This window comes from Aquarana catesbeiana, linkage group LG01 (genome assembly GCF_042186555.1).
Source record: "Aquarana catesbeiana isolate 2022-GZ linkage group LG01, ASM4218655v1, whole genome shotgun sequence".
NCBI classification, from domain to species: Eukaryota; Metazoa; Chordata; class Amphibia; order Anura; family Ranidae; genus Aquarana; species Aquarana catesbeiana.
The window spans coordinates 676696842-676712876 of record NC_133324.1 but is presented as its reverse complement, the minus strand read 5'-3'; the positions used below and the strand labels follow the sequence as shown (position 1 = coordinate 676712876).

Below are 16035 nucleotides of genomic sequence, written 5' to 3'. Positions count from 1 at the left end.
TCTAAAGCAGTGGTTCTCAACCTACTAGTGCCATGACCCCTTAATCTAACAGTAAAATTTTCGTAGCGTGGGTTTTCAGCACCCAAGACAAGTAATTTGCGCCCCTAACCCAAATGTCCGTGACATATAGTGCTTCCTGAGTCCCTTCCACTCGTACAGTATTAAAACCCCTTATGGTACATTTTAGGATGTACCACTCTCTTTTTGTTCTTTCTTTGCCTTAGATTCTAAAGGGATGCAGGAAGAGTTGATTTTTTCATGAAGTTAATTTTTTTATTACAGGACAGTTACATGAGTTTACAGTTACATCGTGACCGTCGGCCACGAGCATCGGTACCCCCGCAGTGCAGCACGCCTGCTATCCCGCTTAAACGAGCTGACGTATAGTTACAACAGCTCGCGCGATCGTGCCAACCTGTCACAGTATAATGACGGCTGCTGGTCGGCAAGCAGTTAAAGTGCAATCATATAATCAATAAAGTGCAATAAGTGTAAATCACAGCATATATGTGCAATTTTTACATATGTGAATCTCAGATGATCAATAAAGTGCTCTGTGTGCAATTCCAAACAAAATATGTGCTAATTCATATACAGTAACTATTACTTTCATATATATATATATATATATATATATATATATATATATATATATATATATATATGAAAGTAATAGTTATATACAATGTAATACTGACATATAATCACACACATAGGTTGGACTTGATGGACTTGGACTTGGTGTCTTTTTTCAACCTCACCTACTTTGTAACTATGTAACTATGTATATATAACAAAGTTTTCCATATATAAAATCCTTGTATGTGTGTATGTATCTTTTTTCCACTTAATAAATACCAATCAAAAGTAATATACATGTTTTGTTACATAGTTACATAGTAGGTGAGGTTGAAAAAAGACACAAGTCCATCAAATCCAACCTATGTGTGTGATTATGTGTCAGTATTACATTACATATCCCTGTATATTGCGGTCATTCAGGTGATTATCTAATAGTTTCTTGAAGCTATCAATGCTCCCCGCTGAGACCACCACCTGTGGAAGGGAATTCCACATCCTTGCCGCTCTTACAGTAAAAAAGTTCAAAGTATATATAATAAAAATTGTGTTATTCAGTGTCCTGTGTCCATTTCATTGCTTCTTTTTTGCAGTAAACAATATTCATATATATAGTTATTTCCACCGGTGAATATTCTGGAGTTTCTTGTATTTGTAGTGCTCTTATCCCACCACCAGTATTATACCGCTCTCACCTCACAAGATGGACCCAATATATATCATGTCAAACGGTATTGTTTACTGTAAAAAAAGAAGCAATGAAATGGACACAGGACACCGAATAACACAATTTTTTATTATATATACTTTAAAAAAAAATACTTTTTGATTGGTATCTATTAAGTGGAAAAGATACATACACGCATACAAGGATTTTTTAATATGGACAGCTAAATAAAGTTAGCACGTCTTTTTGCTTGGAATTGCACATTGAACTTTATTGATCATCTGAGATTCACATATGCAAGGATTGCACATATATGCTGTGATTTACACTTATTGCACTTTATTAATTATATGATTGCACTTTAAAGTGGGGTTCCACCCAGAAATGGAACTTCCGCAGATCGGATCCCCCCCCCCCAGTGCCACATTTAGCACCTTTAAGGGCAGAGCAGATATCTGTCAAATCCAGGTATGTGCTCCCACTTCCAGGGAAAGATCGCCGTAGTTCACACTGTGCGGCGAACTACACAATGTCCGGCCCCTCCACACCCCCCCCCCCCCCCCCGCTGCCTTCTGGGAGACACACAGGTCCCAGAACACAGCAGGGACCATTCAGAACGTGCCTCGCGACTCGCGCATGCGCAGTAGGAAACAGGCTGTTTCCCTTAGTAAGGATGCCGGTGCTTGCACCCAGGGCACGAGGGATGGATCGGCTTTGGGTGCCGACATTGCGGGCTCCCAGGACAGGTAAGTGTCCTTATAATAATTCTCTTAATTTTTTTTCCCAAGCAGAACTCCGTTTTAAGGATTGTTGTGGTATTTTTTATTGCACAGGCACAGTTTTTATTTTTAATTTTGCAATACACAGGTGAAAGTGTGAATATTGTTTTGTGGCAGCAGCAGTAATCAATATATAATAGTCATCTATTTGCACTAGATATAGACCTGTTAGCGCTGGAGTACTCTGTATAAATTATTTTTGTGCAGTAATCATCATACTCCCAAATTTGTTCTAGTGCTCTGCATTTTCATCTAAACTATTTGTATGTGTAATACACACAAACTATTTCCCCTTTGCTGATTGGTTGCCTGCCTGCTCATCCCCTATTGTCCAGCATTGTGAAGCTAGAGGCAGGAACATGCCTACTTAGGGGGCGGAGCTGAGCCCCATTCTTAATTCGGTGGTTCCTTCACAGTGAGAGCTGTGAAGATGTGGAATAGACTCCCTCAAGAGATGGCTCTATCCAGCTCAGTAGATTGTTTTTAAAAAAAAGCCTTAGATTTTTTCCTAAATGCACAAAATATCACTAGATACTAATATTTATAGGTAAAGTTGATCCAGAGAATATCCGATTGCCTCTTTGGGGAATCAGGAAGGCAATTTCCCCCTCGATGGAGCAAATTGGATCATGCTTTATTGTTTTTTTTTGCTTTCCTCTGGATCAACTGTGGGTATAGGATAGTGTATATGGAGCTTTTCGATTTGTGTGTTGTTTTGCTGTTTTTTTTCTGTTGGTTAAACTGGATGGATTGTGCCTTTTTTCAGTCAGATTAACTATGTAACTATGTAACTATATTCTATTTTGAAGCTGGCACAGAATTTCATGCAGTATTAATACAGGGGTCCCATCCACATTGCTACCTGTGTACACAAACCAACTACTAATAGAGGATGACAGCCCAGTGCTGTGTGTATATATACAGGAATCACATCCACATTACTACCTGAGTACCCAAACAAACTACTAACAGAGGGTGACAGTACAGTGCTGTGTGTATATACAGGTATCCCATTCACTTTACATTACCACCTATGTACCCGGCTACTAAGGAAGAATGTAAGAACAGTGTTGTGTATATACAGAGGTCCCATCCACAATACATTACCATGCGTGTATCCAACCATGTTGTATGTTACCTGATCTGTCCTGACCAAAGTTTATTGTCTCAGAAGTTGCTGGTTTTTAGTGTTGGGCAAACGGTTCAGCTCGAGCATGAGTTTGGGCCGAACATTTGCCTGTGTGACCATTCACTTATCATGGGTTTTTGTTTGTGAGCGCTGTATTTATATATATTTTCACTATGTCCAAGTGTCTAGCACTTTGTGTATAGCAGCTTTATTCATTTTTTATTACCCTTTTTTCCACACCATCAGCGCGAGTTTATATATTTAGATCATATATATTTTCACAGTGTTCGTCCATTCGCTCCAACAAACACCCTGCGATGCACAGTGCATTCTGGGCCCTGATTGGGCAAGGCTTTATTTTGGGATTTTTCAGGTCGGCAGTGCGGCAGGCGGCTTGATTGACAATTGATTTACATTGAGGGACACTGTTTTTTTAATTTTTATTAAAAGATTTGTCAAAAACAGTTTTTTTTTTTGTACACTTTTTTGGTGAATGGGTAGGGGTACTATGTAATATGTACCCCTACCAATTCACCCAGGGGAAGGGCCGGGATCTGGGGGCCCCCTTGTTAAAGGGGGCTTCCAGATTCCAATAAGCCCCCCCACCCACAGACCCCCGACAACCACAGCCCAGGGTTGTCGGGAAGAGACTCTTGTCCCTATCAACATGAGGACAAGGTGCTTTGGGGTGGGGGGTGGCAGAGCCCCCCAGCCCCAAAGGACCCCCCCCATGTTGAGGACATGTGGCTTGGTATGGTTCAGGAGACCTGCCAGGATGCATGCCCGGATAAGGGTCTGGTAAGGAGCTTGGGGGGGACCCCACGCTGTTTTTTTTTTGTTTGTTTTTTACATTTTGGTGTGGGGTTCCCCCTAAAATCCATGCAAGACCCTTCGATCAGGTATGCACTGGGGGGGGGGGCTCCATGACGTTTTTTTCCTTAATTTTTAATAGCCAGGTTCTGGCAATTGCAACCGCAAGTCAATTTAAATGTGATTTGACTCGTTTTTTTTTTCTTTAGAAATGTCATTTTTGCTGCAGCATGTTATATATAGTATATGCTACAGATGCGCCACTTTACAGGCAGACTAAGGGGACCCCCCCCCCCCAGGTACTATACTTAAAGGAATTTTTCATTTTTATTGTTGCACTTTTTCGCGGAAAGGAGTTTAACAAGACTCGTGGCCACTCATTGAAATTAGGGGAAAAGAGGTTTAGCCTTAAACTACGTAGAGGGTTCTTTACTGTAAGAGCGGAAAGGATGTGGAATTCCCTTCCATAGGCGGTGTTCTCAGTGTGGGGCATCGATTGTTTCAAGAAACTATTAGGTAAGCACCTGAACAACCACAACTTACAGGGATATACAAGGTAATACTAACATATAATCACACACATAGGTTGGACTTGATGGACTTGTGTCTTTTTTCAACCTCACCTACTAATATGAAATTTTAAGCATAATTAAAATCACTGCTCCTGAAAAAACAATAATAATGAAAAAAAAATTTGCAGTGATACATGTCCCCCAGGGCAGTACCCGGACCCCCATATCCCTTTTATGGCCAATTACTTGCCTTCAAAATGGGCACTTTTGATTTTCCTGTTAGGCTCCCATAGACTTCAGTGGGGTTCAGGTTAGAACTTTTCCTCTGTTCGGGAGTTCTGCTGCGAACCGAGCAGAGGGTTTTAATGAAATCCTTCTTTAACATACTGAACAAAATTGTGAAGCGGTGGATTTCAACCTTTAGAGTGACAATAAACATCAATGCAGAAATAGACCTCCGGAGGCCATCTACCTGTAATGCTGGCAAACTGAACCATCCTCAGATGGCTCTGTTCACTAGTGCTATGTGCAAAATGAATCTAGATGGCTCTGCACTTTCTGACCACTGTAATTGGTCAAAGAACAGACCAATTACAGTGATTAAAATAGAGGAAGGGAGGAGACAGGAACTAATGAATGTATGAGTCCAACATTAGCTCCTGTGATCGTAACACAGACAGGATCTTTTTTAACCCATTTACTACCCTTTTTCTCCTACATTACTGATCACCAGATTGCCTCTCTACATGACCTATATATTAACCCTTCACCTTCCATATCATGTACGTCTGCACAATAAAGCTGAAATTTAGGTATGCCAATTTTTACAGTTACAGGGTCGGACCAATGTAAGTATGCATGTGCCATTAAATTACTGTAATAGATCCTACTACTACAGTGACTCTACTGGCTTCAGAGTGCATGCTGAGTGGCTCCCTTGCTGCTTACTGAACACAGGGGGTGCCTACTTGGCAAAGAAGTCATTCAGAGAACACTTTGTATTTTCTAAATGAACCGCTTGCCGACCGCCGCACAAACATTTACGTCGGCAGAATGTCACAGACAGGCAAATGGGCGTACAGGTACGTCCCTTTCAATTTGCCGCTGCGTGGTCGCGCGTGACCCTGCTGCGAGCTCTGTGAGTGTGATCGCGGGTCCCCTGGACTCGATGTCTGCGGGGATGCCTGCGATCATCTCACGAAGAGGAAGAACGGGGAAATGCTGATGTAAACAAGGATTTCCCCGTTCTGCCTAGTGACACTTACACTGATCACAGCTCCCTGTGATTGGGAGCTGTGATTAGTGTCGTGTCACACGTAGGCCATCCCCAGACAGTTAGAATCACTCCTTAGGACACACTTAACCCCTGCAGCGCCCCCTAGTGGTTAACCCCTTCACTGACAGTCACATTTACACAGTAAATCGCTGTATAAATGTGAATGGTCCCAAAATAGTGCCAAAATTGTCTGACATGTCTGCCATAATGTCGCAGTCCCAATAAAAATCGCAGATCACTGTCATTACTAATAAAAAAAATTATTAATAAAAATGCCATAAAACTATCCCCTATTTTGTAGACGCTATAACTTTTGCACAAACCAATCAATAAATGCTTATTGCGATATTTTTTTACCAAAAATATGTAGAAGAATACGTATCGTCCTAAACTGAGGAAAAAAAATGTTTTTTTTATAGATTTTTTGGGGATATTTATTATAGCAAAAATATTGCGTTTTTTTCAAAATTGTCGCTCTGTTTTTGTTTATAGTACAAAAATAAATAAAAACCGCAGAGGTGATCAAATACCACCAAAAGAAAGCTCTATTTGTGGGCAAAAAAAGGACGTCAATTTTGTTTGGGAGCCAGGTCGCAAGACCGCGCAATTGTCAGTTACAGCGGTGCAGTGCCGAATCGAAAAAAACGCTCTGGTCTTTGGGCAGCCAAATGGTCCGGGGCTGAAGTGGTTAATTCAAAATGTTCTTTGAATGGATGTGCTGTCACCACCCTACCTCTCTACCTCCTCCATTCAAAGAACACTTTGCATTCATTCAGAAAATGCAAAGTGTTCCCTCAATGGTGCCTATGCCGAACAAGTGACTTAAGCGGCGTACGCACGATCTGATTTTCCGACGGGAAATGTGTGATGACAGGCTGTTGGCGGAAAATCCGATCGTGTATGTATGCTCCATTGGACAATTGTTGTCAGATTTTCCACGGACCAAAGTTGACTAGCATGTTTTCAAATTTTCCGCCAACAAATGTTGGCTAGTAGGTTTTAAAATTTTCCTCGGACAAATGTCTGTTGTCGGATTATCCGAACGTGTGTACACAAGTCCGTCGGACAAAAGTCCAAAGTACAAACACACATGCTCGGAAGCAAGGACGAGCCATAAGCGGTCGGTCTTGTATACTAGCTTTCGTAATGGAGAATTAACATTCATGACGCGGCAAATTATGAAATCCCCAAATGCAGCGCACAATTCTCTTCTTCTTTAATGGCATAATAATGAAGCTGCTTTGCTGGTGATACTGATGGAGTTATTGCAAATTCATTTTCAAAGGCTTTATTTTTCTAGTGATATCAAGAATAATATTATTAATATAAATAGTTTTTTTTTTTTTTGGGCAAGTTACCACAAAACCATTATCCTGTAGTATTTAAGATCAAAGATACAACTATGTTGGTATCCCTTGTCATTTTTACATTGTATTTTTTTAAATGTAACTGCCTACTCCCAAACTGTCATTTGAAGTAAAACACATAGCCAAGTATTATTCTCCACAATTTTTTTATTGTGCATTAAAAAAAGAAAACAAATAAAATTAGACATGCTATCTGCCAATAGAACTTAACCAAAAAGTGCATTCTATGCATCCAAAAATATAGAAAATATACCAAATCAAATCATTATTCAACCAAAAAAATAATGTCAAAGCAATAACCCCAAGGCCAATAATAAATAACATGTTATCTCCTCCAATTCCGCAACATGTCTGATGAACGGCCGTTCAGAAATGAATTGAAAAGCGCAAAATGAAAACCGCAAAATGAAAAGCGCGAATCGACACTCACCAAACTTCTACTAACACGAAATTAGTAGAAGGAGCCCAAAGGGTGGCGCTAAAGAACTGAAAAACCATGCAGTACGTCACTACGTTCATGATTGTTGGCCAACAATTGTGAGCCATGTGTATGCAAGACAAGTTTGGGCCAACGCCCTTCAGACAAAAGTCCACAGTTTTGTTGACCAACAATCCGATTGTCTGTACGAGGCTTTACTGTGTTCACAATTCAGTAAGGCAGCTGCTCCACACAGGACCATGCAGCTAGCGGAGATCACTGTAGTAGCTGTGCCTATTACAGTGATTTCAAACTTACATGAGGATTCCACAGGTATCGCACATACATACTTGCATTTCTTCATTTTCAAATAAATGTGGCAATGCCTTCACCTTGGGGTGTCTACTTTCCAAAAAGGGGTCATTTTTGGGGCGTTCATACTGTCCTGGTATTTCTGCGTTTTTGGTCTTCTTTTCTTTATATAGTAACAAATAAAACAGTGGTTATTAAATGTCACTAAAACAAAGCTTTAACTACCACAAAACAATGAGACAAATACATTTGGGTATAGTGTTGCAATGGTCAGTCAAAGTAGCAAGCACTGGACACTGCATTAGATTCATTGGATGACAAGTGAGACATCAGGGGTCTTTTAGACCCCTGGTGTCTCATTAAAGAGAACCTGTCACCAAAGAACTATCACATACTGTAGTGTATGGTATATGCCGATTTTAATATATGTTCGGGCTCCAAGAAATGCATTTACAATAATCTGTCTCCTGCGGGAGGTGAGACAAGGGTCCAAAATAAAGATAATCTTAAAGAAGCCCATAGACTGCTATTTGATCCACATATTTACTTGCTTGCCACAGACCCTCTAGTCTCTTTTAAACCCCTATTGCACGAATTGGTTCATGATGCTTATCAGACTGATGTAGTTAATAAAAATGAGAAAATGTTCCCAATCATAAATTAATAAAATACACAATTTTTATTACATTCCTAAGGTGCGCAAAGACCCTACTTGTTACCCTAGGCATCCCCTCATAGCCAGTATGGATAACCTAACTAGTGGCATTTCCCAATATGTAGATTTTTTTCCCTTCAACTTATAGTCACATCCCAACCAGCTTACATTAGGGACATTGCACATTTATTAGACAATTTACAATAATACAAATGGTCATCTGATTATCTTTAGCTATCGTTGGACGTGTGTTTCTTATACACGTCTTTACCATATGATACCGGCCTTGCGGCCATACATCATTGTTTGTCTTTTTCAGAGCACATTCCTTTTTAGTCAAGTATAGTGCTAATTTTGCATAATTGATAGCTAATAATATCCTCAAAAATAATGAAAACCATGCCCATAATAAACATTTAGCATCTGAACTAATACAGAAATGATGGGTAGAAATATTTAATTAGGATATTTGGCTGCATAGTTTTATGGATTACACATGCAATATTTGTATCAGCTGCTAATATAACTGCTATGTAGGGGTGCAACGGATCGTCATCGATCCATGATCCGATCCGCGGAGGTTGATCCGATCCGGGGAGGTTGATCCGTACGCTCTGTGGCCTCGGCCATAGGAAAGGCCGCGGCTTCGGCCTAGCTCCGGAGCGGCGGCCATCTTGGTACACCCGATGGCCGTTTAGCACGTGACCGCTCCGTCAAATGACAGAGCGATCACTTGTAACAAACCGACGTCATGTCCTCTCTCCCCTCTGTGTACTGATCTGTACAGTGGAGGGGAGAGATCGGATGGCAGCAGTGCCAATACTCTGCAATGCCCTGACAATACTCTGCCAATAGTCTGCCAATACTCTGCCAATATACCCAATACCCTGCAAATACTCTGCCACACCCTGCCAATAGGGAGATTGTGGATATTACAGTGGGGGAGATTTTTTTTTTGTTGATCCGAAAATGATCCAAACCGTGACTCCTAATCCGAGGAACGATCCGAACCGTGAGTTTTTTGATCCGTTGCACCCCTACTGCTATGTGTAAGTAAAATCAATAGCTTCTTATTAATTTTCTGACATATCTGATCCATATGTAATAAACAAATTATATAACAGGGTGGAAAAAATTTGAAATAGATGAAGGCAAAACTGCTGTAGAGGCTAAAGTTTTTATACAGGAGTAGTTCCATTTGTCTTTTAAATCTTTTTGCATTATAGTGCAGTATATCTACTTTCTAAAAAAAGACCTGTTCTATCATAACATGTCTAAAAAAAGCATGCCCTGATTCCAGTGCTCGTTCACACCAGATGCTTTCCAGTGCATTTTAAGCCGAATCTAGGATGCATGCACAGCATATGCCATGCATTCCATGGCTTTAGTTCACACAAGTGCAGTCAGTTCCAGTGCTTTCAACAAAAGTACAACCTTCTGCATTTGTTTTTATCCGGAATGCATCAAAATGCATGTAAACGCATATGCAAAAATGCATCTGGAGCACTGAAAATGCGGTGTGAGCAAGCCCTTACTATAAGCAAGTCGCCTCTGTGTTTTAAACTGACCTAAGTAATGTAGAGGCCTAAGTGCCTATGAACTGGTTGATTAGGTGGGGTCCCACACTATACACCTGTTGGTAAATCTAGAGGAGATTCACAGAGATTGTAAAATGTATTGTTTTAAAGTGGTTCTAATGTCTTAGGCCTCTTTCACATGAGAGGTCCAATGGGGTCCAGCTGATTGTTTTTCAGCCAGACTCAATCGGACCTGCCTTTCTCCTCTATGGAGCGCCGGATATAAATGGACCATTTACACCTGGCTACCTCTGGGCCCGATCCAATACGGCAAAAAAAAGGACCTGTTCCCCTCCGTCTGGCTGGACTGGACCAGAGGGTAGTCGGGTGTAAACGAACAGCCGGTCTGTCTACATCCAGCTGCCCATAGAGCACAGCGGGCTGTATCCGTGTCCACTCTGCATAAGTGGAGCGAGCACGGACCTGTCATTCGGCCGCTCTGCTTTGCTCAGCTCAGCAGGGGATCAGCAAATGGATCCCCTACTGAGATCAGCAAATGGATCCCCTACTGAGCAAAACCTGATTTGACCTGTGTGAAAGAGGTATTAAGGTTTATTTTTTACCTTAAAGTGGAGTTCCAGTCTTTTTTCAGTTTTATAAAAGTCAGCAGATACAAAAAGTGTAGCTGCTGACTTTTAATAAACACACACTCACCTGTCCCACGGTCCAGTGATGCAGCCGCCCGAAGCCTCGCTCCTCTCCCCCTCCTCTCCGCGGCGCTGTCATTGCAACTGTGGGCGCTCGGCTGTGACAGCTTGCGGCCTCACAGTGGCTCGACAATCTTCTGAGACCTGTGATGTCTCCCAGAAGATTGCAGAGAGGGAAGGGCCGCTTAGGGGGAGAGGAGGAGTCGCCTAGGCAGCCAAGAGCAGGAAGGAGGAAGCGGGACAGGAAGTACCTGTCAAAACCAGGTACCCACTCCCCCCCAAAAAAATGACATGCCAAATGTGGCATGTAAGGGGGTGAGGAGCGCTTAAAGCAGAAGTTCCACTTTTGGGTGGAACTCCACTTTAATGCATTCTCTGCATTAGGGTATTCTCTGCATTAATGTAAAAAAACCTGCTGTGTTCAAGATCCCCCTCAGCCCCTGTTTCACTTAACTGAGCCTGGTTTCACTCCAGCACTGTGCACAAAAACTGTGGCACTCTCCTCTCTCTTGTTCCTCACTGGGCAGATTGGTAGCAGCGGGAACCATTGGCAAATCTTATGACAAGGGAGCAGGGGGCGAGTCAAAGCCCTGCAGTCTTTGTCTATGTTGTGAGCTCAAGCTATGCTGTGTTTACATATTCCTTGGCATGTACTGTACCAAGGTACTCTTCAGTATATTTTACAATAATTACTCAGTTTTAATTTAAAAGAATATCCTAATTAAATCAAGCACTCCCTAACCATACAATATATGTATTTACTGAAAATGTTAGGAGACTATAGCTCCTCTTTATCATGTACAGTCTGGAAGAAAGAAGGAAAAGAGGAGACATGATTGAAACCTTCAAATAGACCAAGGTGGTGAGCAAGATTCAGGAGGGCAGTATTTTCAAACCAAGATCACGAATACATGGACATGACCTCAAACCTTCAGGAGGAAAGTTCAAAACTAATATTAGAGAGTGAGCAGAGGTAGTGAGTCAGTTAACAGTAAGTAGATTCAAACATGCTTGGGACAAACATACATCTATACTCAAGACAAAAAAGTTAAAAGAAAAGAACAAAACAAAAAAAAAACATATGTAATAAAAAAAAACAATGGAGCCGGCTAGAAGGACCATTTATATAGATTATTTTTGGAAAATAAGGATATTGTTTAGTGTCACTTTAAGGCCTGATCCACATCTATGCAGGTTGAAGTTTGCATATTGCAGGTGCATTTTGCATTTTTCAATACAAGTTTTTTGATCCATTGAAGTCTATGGAACCAAATACCAGAAAAAAAACCCCTGGTCCTTTCCATAAAATGCACAGATGTGAACTACATTCATAGGAAACCATGTTAAATGGACTGTAGTGTGTTTCTGCAAAACTGAAAAAAACACTAAAAAATGCATAGGTATGAACCAGGCCTTAGATACCTTAATCTGGTTATAGATGGATCAAATTTGGATCCATGTGTGGCTGCTCCTGTTTGACAGAAGTTGATCGTTAGATTAATTTCTGTCAAACAGGAATGTTGAAAAACTTTTGTCAATCAGTGGCCTCAGCCGCTGTGCAGTATATTCTGACGGCAGAGTCCCATTGTCAGAATACAATGTCTGAACAGAGGAGATTCCGCCATCCACCTCCCTTGTGTGGATAGAAAAAGCTGTTCATTTAAAAAAAGGGGCCTATCTATGGCCAGCTTTACTGTATTTGCTATGCAGTGTCATGCTTACCTTTTTTCCATCTACAACAGTGGCCTCCAAAATGCGGCCCTTGGTCTGGATGCCGCCCTTTGCTTGCCTTTATCCAGCCCTTGAGGCATTATTCCTGCCACTAACACCAACAATGGGGCAAAATTTCTGCAACAAACACCAACAACGGGGCACTATTCTTTCCACTGACACCAACAAATGGGGATAATTTGTTCTACTGACAACAAAAATGGGGCACTATTCCTCCCACTGGCACCAACTATTTTTCCTCTTAATATGAACAATTGGGTATTGTTTACTCCCACTGGGTACAGTCCAGCCCCCATAATGTCTAAAGGACAGTAAACTGGCCCATTCTTTAGAAAGTTTACGTCCTAAACTAATATTGTATAGGAACGTGTCAGTTCAAGTTCAATTAAATCCGTAATTAATTTAAAGGTGATTTGGAATAGTAAAATCTGTAAATAAAGCTTTGGCACATCACAAAGCTGCTAAAACATCCATCAGAACAAAAGGACAAATACACACAGAGCACATAATAATTATACTTTCATTCAGCCTGCTGTATGTTTATAACCATGTAAAACCTAGGACATAAACATATTAGATTCATTCTACAGCTATACATGATTGTCACAATAAATCAACGAAAATGCCTGATAATGTCAAATAGTGAAAATTTGTAGATCATTATTAAAGGGTAACTCCACTTTCGTGGGGAAAAAAAATAGCAAATAAAGAAAAAAAAATATAGCGCAAATAATTGCGACGCTAATCATTTTGTAATTGCATGTTATTAAAAATTACCTTTCCTTTTCAATCTGCAGTCAATGTAATTTTCTGAGAATACAATGCAATATGGCTACCTGGAGATTTCTGTACACAGAATGTGTACTGACCACTCCCCAGAAACATCATTTCCTGCTTGTATGATTGGCTCACCAATTTTCCCAGAAGTCTGCCTTAGATACAAGTCAGATTTCAGGCATCCCCTGCAACAAAAATGTCATTTTTTGAGAGATACTTTCAATAGGAACACGCCTAAGGGGATGCAGGCCCAGCAGATTTACTCATTAGTGCCCAGTAGCTCCACACCAGACAGTTAATTATAACTGTTAATTAAAGTAATTATGAAACCACTCCCATTAGACCTACTCAGAACAGAGGCACAGAGAAACATACATGGATTTCTTCAGAATAACAAAAGGTAGGAATCTGCAACAAAGTTTGTTATAATCCTTGCAATGTACATTGATCACCCAGAGGGGAATGTTTTTTTCTCAACAAAAGTGGAGTTACGCTTTAAATATTTTGTGTTGTAGATGGATTTTGAAAATTGTTAAAAGCCTATAATAATTGTCAATGCTCAATGGAATTGCACAGAGTGGCCTCTTCATGGGTCCCCTGCCAGCACTCCTGACTCCTCCCCTCCGCAAAGTGTCCCCATAGAAAGCCGTTTTTTATGGGGGCACTTGTGCGAGCTTACTCCTGAGTCACACTGTCTGCATCTATTGACACAGACACAGTTTTGCCAACCTCCTGCAGCATGTTTTACTGAAAAAAATGGGAAACTTACTGACAGAGCACATTTTTTACTAACAGCCTGAAAAAATTACAGAACTATTAAAAACGAATACAATCAATATTTAACACAATATAACACTGATAATACATATAAATGTAATTTGTCTGGTTTACACAGCATGACAAATTATCAGCCCCTGATATTTATGGACAGTTGTGCAAGTCACTGATTTTTACAAATCGTCAGTAAATTTACTGACGGTTGGCAACCCTGCACAGACAGCAGGACTAGACCCAGCCCCCTGCGCCCTCGCCATTGTCTTTAATTGACAGCAGCAGGAGCCAATGGGTCACATTGCCGCAGCAAAGATTAAGAGACCAGGAAGTGAGAGGAGAGAAAATATCAAGATGGCCACAGCCCTGAATTGAATGAGGGCCAAGTAAAAGGGGGGCGAGGGAGGATGCTGATGCCTCAATATTTTGTTACCTTAATGCAAAGAATGCATTAAAGTGATTGTAAAGTCTCATTTTTTTATAAGTTAAAAATAACAAACATGTGCTTACCTACCCTGTGCAGTGGGATTAGGGCCACTGTGGGGAGCCTCTTTCATGCCGGGGCATCCTTTGATCACCGCCAGATTGTCAGTGACCTCACGGATACGCGCGGGTTCTTCGTGCGTGTGCGTGACGTCAGGCAATTGCGTCGGAGGTGACGGCGAATGCCGGGATTCACGCCTTCAATCACGGTGGCGGGGACTGGCAGGAGGGGGGATGGGGAGGGGTTTAGCACCTTCAAGCAATGGGCAATTAACGTAGATACCATATATACTTGCAGCTCCCAGATGATCTTGAGGTGATCTCTGGAATGCCGCTAAAATATACAAGAAGGATGGAGTACCAAGTAAGTGCAAAGTTTTGAACACGCCAGACTGGCTGATATTTGTACCCTACTGAATACCTCATTTACCCATATTTCCCATTTCAGGGTTTTTTACAAACTATTTAATATATTGTCATTTTAATTCAATACAGACATGGCCTTACCCTCAAACACTTTGTAAATTCGTATTCAGCGTCATACACTCCTTGTTTATTTGGCACTCCATACGAATACCTCATTTACTCATATTTCCCATTTCGGGGTTTTTTACAAACTAATTAATATACTGTCATTTTAATTTAATACAGACATGGCTTTACCCTCAAACACTGAACATTCCTATTCAGCATCATACACTCCTTGTTTGTTTGGCACTCCATACTCTATTTTAGTTCACCTAACATACGGCTTTTATCACTAGCAAAGGCACTAAATGTTCACCATCAAGTCTTTTATATTTTTCAGTATGATTCATTATTTATTTTTTTTCAACACCAGATTTCTAGTGTCTTGTATCTTGTTCAAATCATATTCCTATACCCTTAGGGCCAATTCACACCAGATGCAGTTCCGTGCAGTTCCATGCGCTTTTGTTCTGCACAAAATGCATGCACAGTGTTTTCCATGTATTCCGATGGCTCTAGTTCACACCATGCAGTCAGCTTCCGGTAAGTTTCTGCACTGGAAACTGACCCGAAACTGACTGCATGGTGTAAACTAGAGCCATTGGAATACATGGAAAATACTGTGCATGCATTTTTAGTGCAGAAAAAAGTGCACGGAACTGCACGAAACTGCATCTAGTGTGAACTGGCCCTTAATCTTCTTATCATCACATACACTACCTCACATAATGCACACCCACTTTATACTTTGATTAAATGGGTAATAATACTCAATTTTCCATTTCATTCCAATTTCATTTTTTAGTGTTAATTAAAACCAATTTACAAATTAACCCAACTAATGAATAAACTAAGTAATAAAATGAATAGGTAATTCAAATTAACATGAGTGTAATATTTGATTCAGTACCAGCCAGTTTGGCGTTGCAAAGCAGTACTTGACACTCACAGAATACCTGACGATTATTTATTGAGATTTCTGAATATCCAATTGCAGGTGCTTTGTCCCCCATCCCCCTCTCCAGGTCAAAGAGCGTGGCCCCTTGCAAGCCCAGTGGACTGTGGATTCACCTGGAG

At 40.8% G+C, this 16035-nt stretch overlaps 1 protein-coding gene across 3 annotated transcripts in view; it reads right to left on the bottom strand.

Moving 5' to 3' along the window:
- UGT8 (UDP glycosyltransferase 8) overlaps positions 1-16035 on the bottom strand; it is a 199443-nt gene that overhangs the window by 146661 nt on the left and 36747 nt on the right. The window contains exon 1 of one of the 3 annotated variants that reach the window (XM_073603131.1): positions 13296-13362. The exons of the other annotated variants lie outside the window; for them this stretch is intronic. Within the exon in view, the coding sequence (XP_073459232.1) occupies positions 13296-13347 (52 nt within the window). The 5' untranslated portion in view covers positions 13348-13362. Of the gene's footprint in view, positions 1-13295; positions 13363-16035 lie in introns of those variants that run through there. 3 annotated transcript variants of the gene reach the window in all.